This window comes from Gobio gobio (assembly GCF_949357685.1).
Source record: "Gobio gobio genome assembly, chromosome: 21".
NCBI classification, from domain to species: Eukaryota; Metazoa; Chordata; class Actinopteri; order Cypriniformes; family Gobionidae; genus Gobio; species Gobio gobio.
Window position 1 is genome coordinate 2,175,457 of NC_137117.1, and position 18,573 is coordinate 2,194,029.

Sequence of the window (18,573 nt, forward strand, 5' to 3'; positions counted from 1 at the left end):
CACTGAAAAAAATAACGTGTAGGATTTACTTAAAACACATTTTTTACGTAGATTTACCTGTTATTATCAAGTAAAATCTACTTACTATTGAACTTAACATTCATGAAGTAATTAAGTACTTAATTATATTTAATTTCACGTATAGAATTAAGTTAAATCTACTTAAGTACTTTTAACCAAAATTAACTTTAACTCAACATTACATTGAATTAAAGCATGCTTTTTTGGCATCCATGAGGATCTATAGACTCTTTCCATTCCACAAAAGGTTCTTAATATTGGACAAAAGGTTCTTTAGATTATTAAAATGTAAAATTCTGTAAAAGAAAAATTTCTTCTATGGCATAAACACTTTTTTTTAATGTCTTGCAGTGGAGATTTTTGTACTCAAACATTTCCACAAAATCTAAAATCATGTACACTGAAATAAATAATGTGTAGGATTTACTTAAAACATTTTTACGTAGATTTATCTGTTATTATCGAGTAAAATCTTGAACTTAACATTCATGAAGTAATTAAGTACTTATTTATATTTAATTTCTCGTATAGAATTAAGTAAAATCTACTTAAGTACTTTTAACCAAAATTAACTTTAACTCAAATAATATAACATTACATTGAATTAAAGCATGCTTTTTTGGCATCCATGAGGATCTATAGACTCTTTCCATTCCACAAAAGGTTCTTAATATTGGACAAAAGGTTCTTTAGATTATTAAAATGTAAAATTCTGTAAAAGAAAAATTTCTTCTATGGCATAAACATACTTTTTTAATGTCTTGCAGTGGAGATTTTTGTACTCAAACATTTCCACAAAATCTAAAATCATGTACACTGAAATAAATAATGTGTAGGATTTACTTAAAACACATTTTTACGTAGATTTATCTGTTATTATCGAGTAAAATCTTGAACTTAACATTCATGAAGTAATTAAGTACTTATTTATATTTAATTTCTTGTATAGAATTAAGTAAAATCTACTTAAGTACTTTTAACAAAAATTAACTTGAACTCAAATAATATAACATTACATTGAATTAAAGCATGCTTTTTAAGTGTTTGCTTTATTTAGAAACATCTAAGTAAATAGACATATCTAGAAGTAATGCGTTACAGTAAAAGTTACTAAACCTAACAACAAAAGCAATGATAAAATTTAAAAATGATAAACATCATTAAATAATATTTTCACATTTATGTCCTCATTTTTGGATGAGGGTATAAAACTATTCAAAAGTCTCTAGATAATAGGCATTTGATGGTTAGAGGTTTACAAGATGTGAACTTTACATCACAAAAAGAACATACAAGCTAGACACTGGGACATAAAAGGGACCTAAGTTTAAATAAATAACACGTTTAATATCTATAACTCATATTTGACATAGTCACACATTTGTCTGATACACATTTCAGTTGTTTTGTAATCTACTACTACTCTAAGTTGTGTACATTAGTTTAATTTTGTGCAATGATATTTCAAGGTCATGGGTTCGATTTGTCTTGCGTGATCCTGACAAAATGTTTAGCATGAATGCTAGCCTAAAAAAAACAAGTTTTAAGATTAAGTAAATCTCATGCATGACAATGATTTCATAAATGTAGCTCAATTCTGATTGGTGTATTTTATTCACTGTATTTTAACAGGTATTTTAACACAAATAAGTTGGCAAAACTCAAAAAATTAGAGTCAATCATCCAATTTTATTAAAGTTAAGAAATGTAAAGTTTACATGTGCAAAGCTTGCATTTTAATTGCTCTTAACTGCAGCTATTTGAGTAGGCTAATTCATACATTTAGCTTAAAATGATCAACTTAAATAATTTTAGTAGTGGAAACTTGGCTAGCTTTAACTAGCTAATTCAATAAATGCTCCCTTGCTAATTGGAAACACAATGATTTGATAGCGTAGCACACTGTAAAACCTAACAGTTATATGTGCTAAATAAAAATGAGTTCCTTGCACTCAAACATTACCAAAACTTATGTGGACACAATGACAGAAACAGAACTTAAACTGTACTCAACTAATGTGTTTTTAAAAATGTCTGATCTGTGGCAAGAAAGTATTGTTGGTGAATATAGTCTTTTAATAACAAATAACCACTTTTGAATAAGATTAGTGAATAATTCTACTGGGAACTTTATCACCTGATCATCTTGCTTCTGTCGTTCTTTGCAACAAATGATGTGTTTTGGTAAACATTGTTACAAAGACGAGAGTCAAACTGCCCAACTAAAGCAAACAATGATCTCCATAATGCTTTTTTTTATTAAAACATAAACATCTAAACCTAGTTATGCCTGAAGCTGGTAATGCTGTTTGTGGAGTTGTTTAATCCTCTGATGAGATCTTCAGAGATTTAATGTCTTTTTATCTTCAGTTGATTTCATCTGAGGCTGTGGCTGAAGTCAGTTGTAGTTCTTGTGTTTCTTTCCTCTTTCCATTATGCTTGTTATCATCAGGTGTTCCTCACTAATGCTCAATCGCTTTTACTTATACACTATACTCTCATTCCTGCGTAGGGATGGGCGATATTTTATCGTTTGCGATATACCGGTAAAAAGTCTCCCCACGATAAGAATTTGTCTTCCCGCGATAATAACGATAAAGCCTAGTTGATGGCGCGACCCATCCGCACAGTTCATAAGAGTTCATAGCTAAACGAGGGCAATCTGAACCTGTACATACAGATGTATTTTCACTCGCTGAGCACATGGACTGAGCGCTTAAGAGATTCGCTCTGTCTCAATCGATCGGTAAAGCACACTATTTCAGTTCAACTCAATGAATGTGCAGTGTATTTGACGCACATTAAACACTAGTGTGAGGCGCGCGACTGAGAGCGCTCAGTGTTTCACACACACTCAAAGAGAGAGCGAGAGAGTCTTACACCACACAGAATTGATGTGCTACATGTCAATAATACCCTTTGTTGTATTTTCCTGTAAAATAATGGCGTTTATTTGGAATTATTCAGCCTTTCGTGAACAGGAAGAAACGAATGCACAAACGGGAATCTCATTGGCTGGCTGCACCTATTACTGTTTTGATTTCAATGAATGAGCGCTGACAACGTGATTAATATTCATGAACCCAGAAGCTCATTAATCCTTAGTGCAGTTTATTTTTATTAGTTGAAGAATTCGTGGTATTATTTTCTTATCAACTCAAATTACTGAAGTTCTATCATTAAATCATTATTTGTAACTTTTTTGTAATCTGAAGACATTTTTGGGATAATTACTTTCGCTGTTTCTGCTATTTGTACCACTGTTTGCACCATGAGTGTATAAATAAATACAGAATCGGTTTACATTTAAAACTTGTCATTGATTTGAATTATTATTGTTTGTATTGTGTGATGTTTTTCAGCACAGTTGCACTATTTAAACATTACCTGCACTTTTACAGAAGACAATTATATCTGCAACTTTTCCATTTCTGAAAAGGCTGGTGTGGAATTTTACATAAAAAAAATAAATGTATATATATTATGTATTATAGGAGCCTATTCGATGACATGTACGTTTTACTTTAGATCATTGTTTGTTTTTCTGAGTAGCTCTCACTTGTATCCAAAAACATGGGGAATGATACTACATTTATCGTCATTGATATCGTTATCGCAATAAATACTAGAAAATATCGGGATAAATTTTTAAGTCCATATCGCCCATCCCTATTCCTGCGTAATAATCAAGGAACTTTGTGCAGTCCCATGAGTGGAGCGGCGCAATGATATTACACAGCGCCTGAAAATAGTCCCCAGCACACTCTCAAGCAGGTTGTCACATTGGTTATGTTGACGGAAGTTAGCCTATTTTCATGAATGAGAGTATAGTTCCTCGCCATACCGGTCTAGAAAATCACAACTTTTTCATTTTCCGTTAGTCTTAGTACACAATGTAACTACACACATCACAACATGTAAATAGGAAAACATTGGCGTTATTTTGTCACTTATTAAGCAGTAGGCTAGCTGGAGCCATTTACCTCCAGTCTTTGTGCTAAGCTAGGCTAGCTGGAGCCATTTACCTCCAGTCTTTGTGCTAAGCTATGCTAGCGGTGTGTGCGTCAGACAGTTATGTCAAGCACGGAGATGAGAATGGTATGTATGGATTTATCAAACTCTGGGGGATACGGTGAATAAGATAAAGTCCCAAAAAGTCAGTATGTGCCTTTTAATTAATCATATAATTTCTTGACTGCAATGTATATCTTCTTTTAGTGAACTCAACTGAAATAAGTTCAGAGTACTCGTAACTATTGGTTTCTAAACTTAAATGAATTAAGGTAATCGGTGTCCTGAAATGAGTTAGCTGAACTTTTAGTACACCTAATTCCTCTCTTCATTCTGATCTCATTCAACATCTTACATTAAGACTCCGCCCATAACAGTAGCGGCCATTTTGAAAAGTACAGTTTTGACTTTTTTTGCTAGTCCTCCTTCAAATTTTGTCCAATTTTGTTCAAATTTGGCTCAAATGATCTTTGGACTGAGCCGCACATACATGACTAAACAACATTTTGTTATTCATCTTTGTTCTAAAGTTATGATGTAATAAACTTAACGAGGTCGACCCAAAATTGGTTCAGAGGCTGTATCTCGGCCAAACTTTGATCAGTCGAAACGGAAATTGGTACGCTTCATCAGACCCATAATCTGAGGGTCCATGCCAAAGTTGGGAACAGCGCCACCTACAGGTCATGAGATGTTAAAAAATGGCTATTTTTGCCCATCAATTCTGAACAGTTTATCATCAGAAAATCATAATTTTGTTGTCTATGGCTTCCACCTGTCATGCCGAATCCATGGATACCATATGTCAGGATCGGATGAAAACTCGGCAGAACATTTAACATGCTGTATATCCGTTCTCCATCTAAGCTCAAGCCCCGAACATAACAGAAACTCTTCAAAACTAACATAGCAAATTATATAACACTGAATTTTGGCATTTACTCTCCCTCGTGTCATGGCAAAGCATGCTGGGAAATAGAAATCCCAGGCCTGTGAGTCTAAATTAAAAGAAACAAGTTCATAAAACTCAAAGCAATGAAACAACTCTGATTACTTAAAATGTGTCCGTTTTGAGAACTCAAAAGAAAAAGAAAGTTCTAAATACTCATAAAAGTTAATTTGATTGAACTATAATTTGAGTTGGCTCTACTCAAACCAATTAATTATGTTGAGCGTTAGGGTTTACAGTGTGTCTGATGAAGATCTTGAGAAGCTCTGGCCTTCATCATCATCATCATCATCATGTGCGTTAAGCTTCTAGAGAAGACTTCTCTTCTCTTTTATTTTAAAACGACCTCTTGCGTTTGCATGAAGTTCAAGGTGAAGTGTGTCATTTTATCTCGATGCTAAAATACTTCCTTGTATCTCAACGTAATATGCAAATAAACTACTCGTAGGTTGATTCCACTGAAAAGTGCTTTCAAAAACTGTTTGTTTGAGCATCACAACCAGCAGGATTGACTCGACCAATGGTGTGAGTTTGGGGGCGGGACTATCTGTTTGGCTGACCAATGGAAGACGAGGGGAGTGTCCAGGAAACCTGTTTGAAACGGTCATCGTTTCAGCTTTAGTGTAATTAGCCAGTAAAACAAACGGTTCTCAAACACAAAGAAAGAAATGGAGTCTGATTTCAGAAGGTCGTCATTATAGTCTGTTTATAGTCTCAGCAGTTTTTTTTTTCCCCCTCGTCCTCCTTACATGCTCTCATTCTGTGCGTCTGGGGACTGAACCCAGAAACACGGCGGAGCAGGAGGTGTCGTCCAGTAAGATGCCGTTTTAAAACCAGATTCTTTGTTTGATTTTAGGACTCTCTTTGTAGGTTGATCTCCCTGTTTTACCCCAAATCTGTGGCGGATTCACGGCCGAATGCTGTAAAACTGCCTTATTTTCTTCAGCCGGCCTGCTATTTCTGACGTTTATAGGCTGACGGCTGTATTTTTAGCTCTTTTCAAAGAGGCTTGATTGAATTAGTCCGAGTTCAGAGCTCATATGCAGCAAATATCACACTGCTTTGGCATTTTTACCTGTTCATTTGTCATTTGTGTGTGCACGAGGCCGCTCTTGGAGACGGGAAGTGACCGAATGACCTCCGTCGGGCTCTGAGCTGCGTCATTGACTCTCTCAGAAAGCTTCATTCAACTTATTTTGGCTGTAAATTAATTTTTTAGTCCTTGAGAACTTCGCCTTGAGAATAAACCCTTTTAAATTGAGGATATTCATAATATTTATTAATCCAAATGATCTCTTCGATGTCACAAACCTGACCTCATTCTGGTCTTTAACGCCCACTTTTCCTTTCTTTTTTCCAGATTTATAACCGGTTTCACAGTTTAAAGGTGCCCTGCCACATGTATTTCATTAATTTTGTGGTAATGTCTAAAGTTCTACCATGGACTCTGAAAAAATTGGTGGAAAAAAATGCGTTGGTTACCTCATTTTTAAGCCATTCTAGCGTGGTATAGAAAGATTCGATTTGCGCCAGTTCTCATTAATATTCAACGAGCTAAGCTGCTTGGCTCTGATTGGCTAACAGCTAGCCAATGAGAGCCTGGCTATCAGCATCCTTTACCCAGAGCAACAAGTAGAGGAACTTTGTTTACTATGTTCTGTAATCGCTGCAGAAATGTCTTCTTCAGGTATATTGTCATATATATATGACATTATGCCATCCTTTTGCTGTATATGAAAACTATCACTGAGATAGACGAATTATGTGGGCGTGGTCTCAACTGGACGAGCTCATGAATAGTAATGAGCTCAGGCAACACCACAGCTTATTTCTTTTCAGAGGAGGTAGCAGTTCATTTTCACATTCACGACATAACACAAACACATATGGACCTAATATATTTCACAAAATACAAGGAAAAACCTTTTAAACGGGTTATGAAATGGTGATATTTGTGTGTTTTTTTATTTCTTCAATTCTTCATTCATGTATTTATTGGTATTGGCATATATTTGTTATTTCCAGCAAATAAATAATAATAGTCATATTTCCCCACACCCCTCATTCTGGCAAGTGGGGCATAAATGACATACCCAAAATAAAAAGGTTGTAATAAGTCATTCTGAACACATAACCAACATATATTTAGAAAGCCAACACAGTTCAAGACAAGACATGTGCCGGTAAACGGTAATACGATATACCGCAACAATGAACATGCACAATATTGTTATCGTGGGCACTTCAAAATACCGTGAATAATTATTTCTTACGAATTATACAGATTTTTAGAATGAATTTTAAGAATACTTTACCCATCAACCGTTTAAAATGAACAACACGTCAAAGAGGAACGCGCACTGATGTTAGGACTAAATGATATTGTTTGAATATGTTCTGATTGTAATTCAGTCGCACACTTTACAATAAGGCTCTACTATTTAACATTAGTTCATTCATTAACAAACTGACAATGAAAAATACTTCTAAAGCATGTATTAATCTTAGTTAAATGTACATTTCAGCATTTAATAACACATTATTAAAATCAAAAGTTGTAACTGTATTATTTAATGGAACTGAGCTAACACTAACAGTTGCTTTTTTTAACTAACATTATCAAAGAATAATAGGCTAACTGTAGAAATGTAGCTATTCGCTCTTTGTTAAGTTAATGCATTAACTAGTGAGACCTTATTGTAAAGTGTTACCTATTGTTCTTTATAATTCTTTAGCACTTTAATCTGTTTTAAATATTTGTTTACATTATACATTTGTGTGTATTGCATTTAAATGTTTTGTTCTTTTTGTTATTAAACCTGTTATAGTATGACACCACTTTTTTTTGCAACGAATTTCAATATCGTGATAATACCGTATACCGCGATAAAAGCTTCAGCAATTAATCGCAACACGAAAATTTGATATCGGCACAGGCCTATTCAAGACTCATAATTACTCAGACTGTTATCAATATGGAGATATACACTGATCAGACATAACATTATGAGTGGGGGGGATATATTAGGCAGCAAGTGAACATTTTGTCCTCAGAGTTGATGTGTTAGAAGCAGAAAAATGGGCAAGCGTAAGGATTTGAGCGAGTTTGACAAGGGCCAGATTGTGCATCTCCAAAACTGCAGCTCTTGTGTTTTTCTTCATGTTTTGGTCATCCAACACTAGTTTTTATTTAGTTATCGTCTCGTTTTCATCAGTGAAGAAAGGTCGTTGATAAGCTCGGCTAAACGATTTTTCTTATTGTCATGGGCGGCCGAGGCTCATTGATGCAAAAAAAAAAGAGTATTGGGCTCCTTCTAGTCCTTCGTTCATGAACGACTAGTCACTAACGTGAGCTTCATGTCATGTTGACGTGTGTGTGTGTGTGTGTGTGTTTTCCTGATCTGAGCTCTCAGTTGAATCGCACTGATGTGACGTGTCGTCTCACCCCCTGTTGGAGTCCCAGACCTCACGTTCATCACTGATTTGTTGGCGTTTTAAAGCGATGACATGCACAACTCCGTGCCAGCGGAAACACACGCTCTCGCGCAGACGAAACATAAAGACATCCATCTGTTAGCGAGCAGTGCGCGCACTGAGACCCAGAAACACCAAGTGGAGATGCTCCAGGAAAATCACAGAGTGGAATCGTCCAATTTTTGCTCACCAATTATAATGATTGTGGTTTTTAGTCTTCCATGGTTTGGACAAACAGGTAGTCCAAGTCCTAAAATAAAATAGCAGAACGCTATATTATTTTTCCCAGATTAATCCAAGCTAATTTGTTTCTCCTGCAAAAGGTCATTAGTTTAGGTTGTATGGTTTTTGTAGGCCGTATCTCAGCACCAGAGTAGCGTTGAGATCTGTTTATGTGCGCAGTTCACCTTCAACTAAAGATTAGGCAAAGCCTTTCCCAAGCATTTGGTCTACTACCATCAAGAATCAGGTGTTTTTAGATCCATCTACCTGTCTGTTTATCTATAAATCGGTATTGGGAGGTTTATTTAATAGTTTTTTTGCAGATATTTTATATTTTGGGCAATTTTAATTCAAGTCAAGTCACCTTTATATAGAGCTTTATACAATGTAAAAATAAAAAAAGGAAAAAAGTCAATTTTCAGCTGATGTTAAAGGAGTTAATTTAATCTATAAAGCAGAAAGCTGTGATATCATCGTCCAGCTCTGTTCAGTTCTCAACAGCGTCAGTGATGTTATATATAATATAATATTATCCTTGAATATTAACTTTAGTGAGTGTGTAGTGTCGCTGTTTGAGCGTAAACAACATCTGCAAAGTTACGACGCTCAAAGTTCAAAGCAAATATTTTCTTCTTAAGGACTAGGGTTAGGGTTAGGGTTAGGCTAACCCTAGGGACCGAAACCCTGAAATTTACATAAACCCCGCCCCCAGGGACTCGCAACGAAGGTGGTGAGATTATCATGACAGAATATGCTAATCAATGATGTGAAGATTAACTCATAAATTCATCCACTAACCCTTTAGAAACGTCCAGTCTCGTTCTACATGTTGTCTCTCCATCATTTGGTTTGAACACAAAAGGCTTTTATTGTGTGTCTGCGTGAGGTCATCAGAGCTGCTAACATGAGCTCTTGAAGCTCCGCCCCTTGAGCAGCAGCTCATTTGCATTTAAAGGGACACACACAGAAACGGCACGTTTCTGCTCACCCTCAAAAAGTGACAATTTTAACATGCTATAAAAATGATCTGTGGCGTATTTTGAGCTGAAACTTCACACACACACTCTGGGGACATCAGAGACTTATTTAAAGGTGAACTATGTAGGATTTTTGCAGTAAAATATCCAGAAACCACTAGGCCAGTGTTATATATTTTGTTCAGTTGAGTACTTAGAATATCCCAAATGTTTCCAACTATTTGTAAATCGTAAGAAATTGCTATTTTAACCAAGGAACCGGGACGTGTGAGCTATGCGTGTGAGGGAGTCGCCTGTCGATTGCGTCATATCTGCGTCACCCTCGGTCTCCGGTTTTATTCAGTGAAACGCTTTACTTTCACTGCATTGTGAACAAGTGTCATAGCAGCCGCCGAGCGAACGTCATAACTTCCTTTTCAACACACTCAGATATATCTAATACGATAAACAGAGTTGCGTTACCTCACACTCAGCACTGGAAAAGAGGAAGTAGCGCCGGCAACCGTGTCATAATAACAGTCCCGCTCTTCAATCGCTCCTGCGGCCTTGCTCAGCTCCACAACACTCGCTCCTGCTCTGCTTCACTACAGTAATGTTAATAATCTCATACATGAACATGATTTCTGCCCGAGTCCTATCCTGACTGTTTTCCACCGGCTGTGAGGTGAAGACCACATGTCCCGAGATTCTGCGCTCAAACGTGCCGTCATCAATCTACGCCTTTGTTTTGAACAGGCGACCTCTAGTGGACGAAAAAGTTACATAGTGTAGCTTTAACATCTTGTAAAAAAGGGGCAATCAACCTCCCCTTTAAAATTATTTAGCTATTTAATCGGTAGTGGCAGTTATTTGATATTTTAGATGGATATTGACCGATAATCGGTTTTACCGATATTTATCCCGATATTTAAAGGCTTAGTTCACCCAAAAATTTCAATTTTCTCATTAATTCCTCATAAACCACGACGCATGTGTGTGTGTGTGAACATCTGATGCATAAGGCACATAAAATTGGAAAGTTTTCGAAAGTCGTCGTCTGATTGTCCGTGTGTGTTGCGTTCTTTAGCGGTCCGCCTGGAAACAAAGACAACGTGAAGCTTATGGAAGAAGAACGCCGTAGTGTTTGCAACTGTGACAATGAGCGCTTATCTGAATCAACTAAACGCTGGATTTTCAAAAGTATGTAAAGTTAGCAGAATAGACTCTTTAAAATACAGTTTTACACGCCGGTCTGTTATTGTAGTGACGTTGACGTTAACGTCTTTTTTTTGATCGCCTTTTTTTGTATCATATATTTAAGTAATTATCATTAAATTAGGTGTCATTCGAAAGCTTACAAACTCAAAATTCATCCTGTGAAAACCGTTTTGAAATCGGACATTGTGTTACCATGGAAACGGTACTGTAAATTATTCTAGCGGGCTCCTCCTCTAGTGGGCGTTGTCATGTTTCATATAACAACATTTATTTGAACTACTTTTATTATCAAAATCTTTTCCAATCTTGACAAAACACATAGTCGGAAAGGTCCATATAAGGTCCGGAAAGGAGTCTCAAGGGTCCATATTTGGTGACTGTTTTGTGATGGAAGTGATATTTGGACAGAAATTTACAGGAAAATGCATCACAAAAACAATCAATGAAATTTGAATGGCACCCGGTGGCTGTTTTTGGTACAGCGCCTAAAAAAAAACTCATGGGAACTTCAATTTTTGTGATATCAACTTCAAATTTGGAACACAACTTAGTTAGACATATGGCTTTGATTTTATAGTAATTTTAGAGTAAAACGTTTTTTTTTGTAAAATATATATTTTATATGATATGTCATAATATTTATTAATTCATGTCATAATTTATATGTCACATTATGTGCAGAAAAATCCTGGAATGTTTTCCTCAAAAAACTTCTTTCTTCAGTGGAAAAGAAATGAAAGACATGAACATCTTGGATTAGATGGGGGAGAGTAAATCATCAGGACATTTTCATTTTGAAGTGAACTAATGCTTTAATGGCAGCTTCAAAATGCTTACAAGATGGCGCAATTTACCAATATTACAAAACCGATATTCAATTATGGAAAAAAGGGCAATCCACCACCCCTTTAAATAATATTATTTATTTAAGCGGTAGTGGCAATTTGGCAGTTATTTTATATTTTAGATGGATATTGACCGATAATCGGTTTTACCGATATTTATCCCGATATTTAAAGGGTTAGTTCACCCATAAATGTAAATTCTGTCATTAATTCCTCACCCTCATGTCGTTCCAAACCCGTAAGACCAATGAAGATATTATTAATGAAATGTGAGTGATTTCTGTCCCTCCGTTGTTATTCTCCTCCTGTAGCCAGAGCTTCAGACTAACGGCAGAAGCTTTCATTGGCTCAGAGGCGCTGATTGACATTTAAAGCAACCAATCACGGTTCATTTTGTTCCACGTCATGTTTACGGGCGTGAACATGTAACGTCGATGTCACTACAATAATGCACAAATATCGGTTCTGCATATCGGTTATTGGGCATATTAAATCGGTTATAAAAATGTTGCTCTGTATGTATATATATATATATATATATATATATATATATATATATATATATATATATATATATATATATATATATATATATATATATATATATATATATATATATATATATATATATATATATATATATATATATATATATATATATATATATATATATATTTATTTATATATATTTATATATATTTATATATATTTATATATTTATATTTATATATATTTATATATATATATATTTATATATATATATTTATATATATTTATATATATATATATTTATATATATATATATATTTATATATATATATTTATATATATATATATATTTATATATATTTATATATATATATATATTAATATTAATATATATATATATATATATATATATATATTAATATATATATATATATATTACATTTACATTTACATTTACATTTATGCATTTGGCAGACGCTTTTATCCAAAGCGACTTACATTGCATTCAAGGTACACATTTAGGAAATATATAGGAAAGCTCAAGCAGCTCTGTAATTGTATTAAATCTATCTATCAGCATCTTAGCAGCTATTTTATATATTTATTTAATTTGTATTGTCCGATATTTGATATTTCTGGCAATATTTATCTTTATTTATTTATTTACTTATAAAACATCTGGCAATACCGATAATTACATATTTCTATCAATATTTATTTATTTAATTATTTATTTACTTATAAAATATCTGGCAATACCGATAATTACATATTTATATCAATATTTATTTATTCATTTTATTTATTTAATTATTTATTTACTTATAAAATATATATATTAGGTATGCTCCGATCGATCGGCCAGAAATCGGTATCGGCCGATAATCATATCGGCTCGATCGGTACTCACTAACTTGGCCTAACTCACTAACGAACTTTTTTTGCGCACAAAAACTATTCTCGCCGATTCTTCGAATTCACGATTCGAGTCAAAACCCTAAATAACGACTTTATATAGTGATGACGATTTCAAAACATGGCCTCATGAAGCTTCGAAGCGTTATGAATCAGTGAGTCGATTCAGCGTTATGAATCAGTGAGTCGATTCAGCGTTATGAATCAGTGAGTCGATTCAGCGGTTTGAAGCGTTATGAATCAGTGAGTCGATTCAGCGGTTTGAAGCGTTATGAATCAGTGAGTCGATTCAGCGGTTTGAAGCGTTATGAATCAGTGAGTCGATTCAGCAGTTTGGCGGTTTGACGCACGATCCGAATCATGAATCGACTCACTGATTCATAACGCTTCGAAGCTTCATGAGGCCGTGTTTTGAAATCGTCATCACTATACAAGTCGTTATTTAGGGTTTTTTTGCGCACAAAAACTATTCTCGTCTTCATAAAGTTATTGTAGAGCCGCTGTAGTGAGATGGACTTTGTAACTTTAGTCTTTAGTGTCTTTTAAGGGTCTTGAGAGTGTAAAGTTGAGCCAATGGAGGCCTTTCAGAGCATCAGATTTACACTAAAATATCTTCATTTGTGTCTGAAGATGAACGGAGGTCTGACGGGTGTCCAACCACATGAGGCTCAGTCATTAATGACACAATTTACATTTTTGGGTGAACTGACCCTTTAAGTATCCTAATATGCATAGTGTTATGCAGAAACCCAATTTAAAAGGCATATTAAAATGTTCACTGTATAATGAATAATTTTTGTGATTATTTAGTACCCTGTTAAAACAAGTTAGATTATAGTACATAATTACCATAAAAAATTTAACAAAACTATAATAATAATAATGTCTGAAATATCAATTATCTACCAATTTATATATATATTTATATATTTATATATATATATATATATATATATATATATATATATATATATATATATATATATATATATATATATATATATATATATATATATATATATATATATATATATATATATATATATATATATATATATATATATATTGGTAGATAATTGATATTTCAGACATTTATTTATATTTTATAATCTCTATTGGCAAATACTTGATATTGATCAGGCATATGAAATGGCCTTCAGATGTTTGTGCTCCATCTGGCTCTCTAAACTCAGTTCTCCATCAGTGTGTGAGCCGTGTGCTTCTCTTTCATCCGTCTCTCTCTCTCTCTGTGCTGGACACGTCAGGTCTCGTCTCGCTCCTTCAGTTCAGCGTGGCGTTCTTTAATGGCTGTGAATATGCTTCTGCCACGGCCTATTTATAGCCGCATCCTAATTATCTGTGACCCACACGCGCACAAATACTTAACTCTGTTCCGCGCACATGAAACAACAAATGGCACTGAGCAAACGTTCGCTCCTCTGTGAGGTGAAATCAGATTGTGCCGAGATGCTGGTTTAGGATGCATTGTTTTGTTTTGGAGAGCATTTGGTGGAACTGGTTAACAGCCACCCTAGCAACCACCTAGAACACCCTAGCAACCACATAGCGATGCACCAGGAGAAAGCATTTGGTGAAGTATGATTTGGACAGCAGATGCTGAAACCACCATAAAGATGTGCGCTAAGAGTCTGCATTGTTAACATAATGCCATTTATAAATTGTATGTTAATCTATAATTGTATTAAATCTATCTATCAGCATCTTAGCAGCTATTTTATATATTTATTTCATTTGTATTGTCCGATATTTGATATTTCTGGCAGTATTTATCTTTATTTATTTATGTACTTATAAAACATCTGGCAATACCGATAATAACATATTTTTATCAATATTTATTTATTTATTTAATTAATTAATTATTTATTTACTTATAAAATATCTGGCAATACCGATAATAACATATTTTTATCAATATTTATTTATTTATTTAATTAATTAATTATTTATTTACTTATAAAATATCTGACAATACCGATAATTACATATTTCTATCAATATTTATTTATTTATTTAATTATTTATTTATAAAATATCCGGCAATACCGATAATTACATATTTCTGGCAATTTTTATTTATTTAATTATTTACTTATAAAATATCTAACAATACCGATAATTACATATTTCTATTAATATTTATTTATTCATTTTATTTATTTACTTATAAAATCTCTGACAATACCGATAATTACATATTTCCATCAATATTTTATTTATTTAATTATATATTTACTTATAAAATCTCTGACAATACCGATAATTACATATTTCCATCAATATTTTATTTATTTAATTATATATTTACTTATAAAATCTCTGACAATACCGATAATTACATATTTCCATCAATATTTTATTTATTTAATTATATATTTACTTATAAAATATTTGACAATACCGATAATTACATATTTCCATCAATATTTTATTTATTTAATTATTTATTTACTTATAAAATATCTGACAATACCGATAATTACATATTTCTATCAATATTTATTTATCCATTTTATTTATTTATTGAATTATTTATTTATAAAATATCCGGCAATACCGATAATTACATATTTCTGGCAATTTTTATTTATTTAATTATTTACTTATAAAATATCTAACAATACCGATAATTACATATTTCTATTAATATTTATTTATTCATTTTATTTATTTACTTATAAAATCTCTGACAACACCGATAATTACATATTTCCATCAATATTTTATTTATTTAATTATTTATTTACTTATAAAATATCTGACAATACCGATAATTACATATTTCTGGAAATATTGTTTATTGTTTGCTGGCATATTTCTTTATTTATTTACTATGTAATTATCGGTATTGTCAGATATTTGATATTTCCTGCAACATTTATTTATTTGTTTGTTTACATATTTCTTTATTTACCTATGTACTTTTCGGTATTGACAGATATTCATTATTTTTGGCAATATTTAATATATTTATTTAATCTGAATTGTCAGATATTTGAAAGCTCTTACAATTATTTATTTAATTGTTTATTTTATTTACTTGTGCAATTATTGGTATTGACAGATATTTAATATTTCTGGCAATATTTTATTTAATTTGTATGGTTAGATATTTGATATTTCCAGCAATATTTATTTGTTTAATTATGTTCTTATATGTGTTGTCAGATACTTGATATTTTGGGCAATATTTAATTATTTATTTATTAATATGCATTGGCAGCTATTTGATATTTCTAATAAACACCGTAGAGGAAGCGCATCTCATCGGCCTGGGATTTAAACGTGTGTCTTGTGTGTTTCCACAGGTGTGTGTGTGTGTGTGTGTGCTGACAGACATCATCATGCTCAAAGTCTCTCGGTGATCCGGTCCATCCCATGATTCCACAGCAGGCCGCCCCATGGCAGCCGTAACCACGGCGACCGCTCGCCCCCGCTCGCCCGTCCTCTGTGGCCCGGCGGCCGTTTGAGTGGATGAGGAACCCGGCCTCCAGTGATGTGATGCACAGGTTTGAGGTTCTTGGGATTGTGGGGGAAGGTCAGTACCGTCAGATCATACACCGCTGACTAACAATAGACTCGAAAAGAGTATTTATTGAGAATAAACTGCAAAAACGACTCATTTTTTGACACACGAGCTGAAATGGATCACTGGAAGAATTAGTATTCTGTGAGTCTGAGTGTAGTCGAATGAAACCGATCACAGTCTGATCATAATTTCATTCTGACAAAACATTCTGACGAAAGCGAAGCACAATAATTGCAGACTAATCTCCTGGCTTGGAGGAAAACTCAGCAATGGCTCAGTGGTGTCTGTCTGCAATGGGAACGTTTAGGAGAATATGTACATTTGTAATTAGAAAATTTGTATACAAAGCAGTATTGATGTGTGCCTCAGTCAGTAGTTCTTACTGATAAACACTTTTGTATAGACAGACAGACAGATAGACAGATAGATAGACAGATAGATAGACAGATAGATAGATAGATAGATAGATAGATAGATAGATAGATAGATAGATAGATAGATAGATAGATAGATTTATAGACGATAGATAGACAGACAGACAGACAGACAGACAGACAGACAGACAGACAGACAGACAGACAGATGTTTCTTGAGTTTCTTGAGTGTGTCATGTGACACTGAAGACTGGAGTAATGATGATAAATTCAGCTTTGATCACAGGAATAAATTACACTTTACTATATGTTCACATAGAGAACAGTTATTATAAATTATAATAATATTTCACTATTTTTACTGTATTTTTGATCAAATAAATGCAACTTCGGTGAGCAGAAGACACTCTTTCAAACACATTTATAAAATGTTCCCGACCCCAAACGGCTGACCGGTAATGTAAATTATATTCAGTCAAGGTCTTTATATTTAACTTAAATGCTGCATTTTTAATGATCTTGGTCATGAGTCATGACTTATGGATGTGTTGGAACGTACGTCTTCCGGTGATTCTATGTATTGTAGGGACGTGTGTGTGTGTGTGTGTGTGTTGAGGTGTGTGAAGTCTCTCTCTCTCTCTCTCTCTCTCTCTCTGTACATTTTGAATGAGGGTGTGGTAAAAGTCTCAGTGGATCAGGTTATTTTTACTCCTTCATCTATCTCACACACTCTGATGCCCCACACATATGTGTGTGTGTGTGTGTGAGAGAGACAGAGTGAGTGTGAGAGTGTGTGAAGTTTGGGTCATATTGAACCACAAAATGAGAAATGACACTATGCATAAAGAAATTGTTTAATTTTTTGTTTTGTGAAATGGTTTTAATGACAGTGATGCACATTAGCATAACAAATATTAGATGCTAACGTTAAAACCACTGGAATAACTTGCATGTATAATCCAAGTAGACTAGTTTTACAAAGTTTGGGAACCATTTGTAAATGATCTGAACTGGATGTTTTTATCCCACTATATAATGCCAGGTGTATGTTGATGTGCTGAAATTGGATCTTGTAGTTTCAGAGCTTTTATTTTATAATTTTTGTTCTTCCTTGAAATATTGCTATTCTTTGGCTAGCCTTACATTTATAAGATCACGCTGTTATTCATGACAAAAAATAGCTGTGTCCGGTGTTGTTTGTGTATTGTGTCGTTGCTGTTGATTACCTGAGTCTACTTTGGTTTGCTTTATTTAATTAAAAGAACTTTGCATTTGATCTTCTTTTGCCTTTCATCTTCATCCTCGGACTGACAACGTTAGAGAATAGGGGTGGGAGAAAAGGTCGATGCATTCCGATTCGTTATTTAACGATTCAGAATCCATTCTGTGTTCGATTCAAACTAGGGCTGTCAATCTTCCTCCATTATCCCATTCGAATTTCATTCATTAGGTTTTTTTTAAATATTCGAATTATATCGCGATCAGCTCAGCTGAAAGACGCATTATTTACCTGAGGCGAGCGGAGAAGAAGTGCATGTAGTGACATCAT

At 33.7% G+C, this 18,573-nt stretch overlaps 1 protein-coding gene across 1 annotated transcript in view; it reads left to right on the forward strand.

Annotated features, from left to right (window-relative positions):
* The window catches only part of LOC307117999 (cyclin-dependent kinase-like 5), a gene marked incomplete at its 3' end in the record, with an annotated part of 114,491 nt that overhangs the window by 1,653 nt on the left and 94,265 nt on the right, over nucleotides 1–18,573 (forward strand). The window contains exon 2 of the mRNA XM_079803292.1: nucleotides 16,430–16,659. Within this exon, the coding sequence (XP_079659418.1) occupies nucleotides 16,596–16,659 (64 nt within the window). The 5' untranslated portion in view covers nucleotides 16,430–16,595. The remainder of the gene's footprint in view (nucleotides 1–16,429; nucleotides 16,660–18,573) is intronic.